Source organism: Plectropomus leopardus, chromosome 23, assembly GCF_008729295.1.
Source record: "Plectropomus leopardus isolate mb chromosome 23, YSFRI_Pleo_2.0, whole genome shotgun sequence".
NCBI lineage: Eukaryota > Metazoa > Chordata > Actinopteri > Perciformes > Serranidae > Plectropomus > Plectropomus leopardus.
Window position 1 is genome coordinate 20,309,855 of NC_056485.1, and position 4,231 is coordinate 20,314,085.

The 4,231-nt window shown below is 38.6% G+C and overlaps 1 protein-coding gene across 1 annotated transcript in view; it reads left to right on the plus strand.

Moving 5' to 3' along the window:
• Positions 1-522: 522 nt before the first annotated feature.
• LOC121962479 (FHF complex subunit HOOK interacting protein 1A-like) overlaps positions 523-4,231 on the plus strand; it is a 7,786-nt gene continuing 4,077 nt past the window's right edge. The window contains exons 1-2 of the mRNA XM_042512736.1: positions 523-667; positions 2,527-2,585. Of these exons, the coding sequence (XP_042368670.1) occupies positions 523-667; positions 2,527-2,585 (204 nt within the window). The remainder of the gene's footprint in view (positions 668-2,526; positions 2,586-4,231) is intronic.

Here is a 4,231-nt window from a genome sequence, read left to right on the forward strand (position 1 = left end):
CCTGGACGAATCAGAGCGCAGAGAACAGAGAGGCTGCAGAAAGAGACGACACTTAAGGAGAAACCAAGCAGGAAAATAAATACGATGGCGGTGACATATTGGTCTGCCACTGTGATGAACCCTATCCCCACAAAGCACAGCAGCCAAACACCGCCGATGGCGATATTTCTGATTCTGATCCCCCTCGTCTTCCTCAGGGTCATGTAGGTGACGGGGTGAATGACAGCCAGGTAGCGCTCGATGCAGATCAGAACGTGAAAATACATCTGTCCGTTTAGGTTGACATTGAAGAGGTAAATACTCAGTGTCATCAAATCTCTGAGTTTGGTGAAGATACCGCAGCACAGGATGATGTACCCAACGACATTCATCAGCTCTATGATGACAATGTTGTAGGTGAAGATGTCGGAGTGGCTCATTGACGTGAGGGAGCGCCGCTGCCACCATCGTTGGAGGCCAAGGTGGATGACGAGGATGCAGAGAGGGAGGACGAGGAGGATGCTGACGATGGTGAAGGCGATCATGCTAAAAAAGCCGGTTCTGGAGACCATGCATCTGCACAGGACACAAAAGAGAGTGGGGCAGGACGAGGGGGGAAGGAGGGGAAGGAGAGGAAGAGAGGCGTTGGAGGAGGAAGAGGAGTTGACCGACATAACTGTAGGTGAGGGTCAGAAACAGGATGAAAGAGAGAAATATGGAGAGTGAAAAACAAAGTCACAGTAGGCGGGTTTTGGCGTTCGGCATCGCAATCTTACGCTAAAAGCTCTGCAAAAGCAGCAGAATCTGACAACTGCAGAACGAGAACGGGCTGGCCCCGCCCATCAACTCACCTGTTTCCACTCCTCTTATCAGCCCTGCAGTCACCTGACATTCCCCGCCCACCTGCTCACCTGTCCCCACTTTCCTCATCAATCCTCCAGATATTTAACCAGCCCATTTTCATTTACCTTTCTTATAGAGTAGTGAGGGGATGATGTATTTTTGTTGGCCAACCACGAAGTAAGCTTTGCACTGATTCCCTCGTTAAAAACCTCATGGGATTTTTGAACGTATTTTATGTTCAAATTAGTAGCATAAAAATTAAGTTCTAAAAAAAGTCAAACTTTGATGAGCCACTTTAACAGTCTAACTACAGCCAACCAGCGTTGTTATATGTCAAGTACATCATGTAACATATTAGCTGTATATAACTGTATTTAACTGTTTCCGCTTCCTTTTTTGTCATTAAAGAGCATGACACAAAATATTTGTCATTTTCATTAATAAAAAAAAAAGCATGCTAGAAATACCTGAAACATGAAATGAAGACATTTTTCTTGTAACAGATATTAAAAACTCAACATCTACAAACACAAACAAGTGAAACAATTTCAGCGCAATCTAGGCCTTTTTCTTATTAATAATATAATATTTTAAGTTGTATTAAGCTGCCTTTTAAATAATAGAAAACAGACAAAAAATCTCACTGCCAATGCAAGAATGCTTTGTAATCAGCCTTATTTTAATTATATGTCACTCTGTAATATGTAAGACGACAAAAATCCATTACATTTCATCTAACATAATTAAGGTCACTAAAATACACTCACCTTGTGCATGGTTTTCAGGTTCTGATCTTTCTGATCGCCTGCCAGCAGTGTGGGTTTGTTTTGCATGTTGTATAACCAGTAAACACGGTTTGTTTTCTTTACACTGCTTTTGATTGGCAGCTCTGACATGCAGAATAGCACCGCCATGGTGCAAGCATCTGTACATAGCTGCTGGAAGCTGAAAACATCCCGATTCTTTCGTGTTCATGCGTCCATGCTTTGATCTGAGAACATTAAGCGCTCAGCCTGGACCTGATCATCTTGGGATCATCTTATGTTTTTTTTTTTGTTTGTTTATTATTATTATTATTATTATTGTTATTATTATTGTTGTTGTTGTTGTTTTTTAATGCACCCTTACCTTTGAAATATTTTGTTAAACTGCAGAATAATTATTAATTTTGCTGTTGAGGATATTAGTTATTAGTATTGAATAATAAGGGATAATGCTGTCCTTTATTTATCAACAACTGACACGTAGATGAAAGTTAAAAATTAAAGACAATATCCCGGACTTCAAAAAAATCCTCAGTTTTTCACTCTTGTATTGTATGCTGAGTAGTTCATGCTGAATGATTATTTTTGGCTTTCTTTTATTGTATTGCCCTCTATACATCCCATTTCTACTCTTGCTTTGTCAAAACACTTTTTAAAAAATGTTTTATACAAATCATAATTTAACAAATGAGTATTTACTTTTTTTATTTATTTATTTGTTCAGAATTATTTATTTTTATTTTTCACTTTGGCTTTGGCCAGTCAAACCTCTCAGCCCGCCTCCTGAGCTCACTGACTGCTCAGTCTGAGCTCAGTCTCCGAGGAAAGCGCAGCGTCAATGTTTACGCGGTGATAAAAATTAATTTAAACATTAGAGAAACTCATTTAAGACAGTGTTGTGCTTTCATGAGTTAATTTATACTTTGTTACGTTAACACAGTGTTGGTGCGCTGCGGCCTGGTGACATTTTCCGAGCTGACGAGCAGAGTCACTGCACAGGTGAGTCTGATGAACTGCTAGCATAAAGCTAACTACAACGCCCGCTAGCCACGATGCTAATTTTCTTCATGTTTAGCTTCATTGACTTATGCTAAAAACATTAGCCGTCTTAAGCCCCGCTAACTACGATGGATTGACTTATGCTAATAATATTAGCCGCTTCAGATGCTAATTTTTGTCCCAGTGGGCGCTAGCTACGATGCTAATTTCCTATATATTTATCTTCATGTACTTGTGCTAAAACCATTAGCTACCTAAAACTCCGCTAGCCACGATGCTAATTTCCTTCGCCTTTAGCTTCTCTGGCTCATGCTAAATACATTAGCCGTCTTAATAGCCGCTAGCTACGATGCTAATTTTCTATATGTTTACATTGATATACTTATGCTAAAACCGTTAGCTAGCGAAAACTCAGCTAGCCACGACGCTATGTTTCTTAATATTTAGCTTCGTTGGCTTATGTTAAAAATATTATCTAGCTAAAACTACTCGATGCTAATTTTCTTAATATACAACTCCATTGATTTATGCATTAATCATAACTTTAACGTCCGTTAGCGGTATTAATACCATATCAAACCCGTTTGATTATGCTAAAAGCATTAGCTACTTAAAAACAGTATATTATACCATGCTGGTGTATGAAAGAGACTGTTCTTTATTGCATTTTTATCACTTCTTTGTAGTTTTTCATGCATTTTTTTGGGTTAATTGCTGCAACAGAGAAGAGCGTCCCCTTTTTCCAGTTCTGGATGGCGAACTCAGCCCACATGATGCAGAACCCGTTTCCTGCAGCTCCAAGGCTGCAAACTAAAGAGCACCTATGCCAGATGAGGTAAGATTGAATTACACACACACACACACACACACACACACACACACAGACACACACACCTCTGAACGCAAATCACCTTCCCTCATACTGGTCCCACAGCGGAGTGGGAGTGAGAACTATGACTCTTACAAAAAATTACTTACTTTCAGGGTTTGTATGGTCATGCAATTTCCAGGCCTGGAAGACTTTTGGAAAACTAAATATAACCAGAAAGTTTAGGCAAAGTCATGGAGCTTTATTTTACAAACCTGCAAATAAGACATGATGTATTCAAGGACTGTCAGAAATTTGAAAATCCAACAATAATTTGTGTTTTTACAGTTTCTGGCTGTGATAAATGATGTAACTTATGGTGATTTTTAAAGAAAATGTTGGAAGGTAAATCAGTAATTAGCATATTTTATATTCATACATTTTTCCTATTATAGACATTTTCTGCCAGAAAAGGGCCTTAAATAAGCAGCAAATCAACTAACAACACAGTAAATAAATTATGTCTGCAGGGACAGAAGGAGAGATGATAAAAGATGATATCGATTTATCGATGAATAAATAACATCTGTAATAAATGCTGGATTTAAATTAATTAATAATTCATATTGAATAAATAAAGCACAGTGTTCACTTTTTAATATGTTTATTATTGTATTATTTTTTTGGGATTGAGAGCTCCAGTCAGGAGTGAGGATGAGTTGCATCTTCATCAGGTGGATGACAGGATTCAAATGATCTGTAACTTTAACCGGTGCTCATTCAAATCAAACACCTGTGTGTGTGTGTGTGTGTGTGTGTGTGTGTGTGTGTGTGTGTG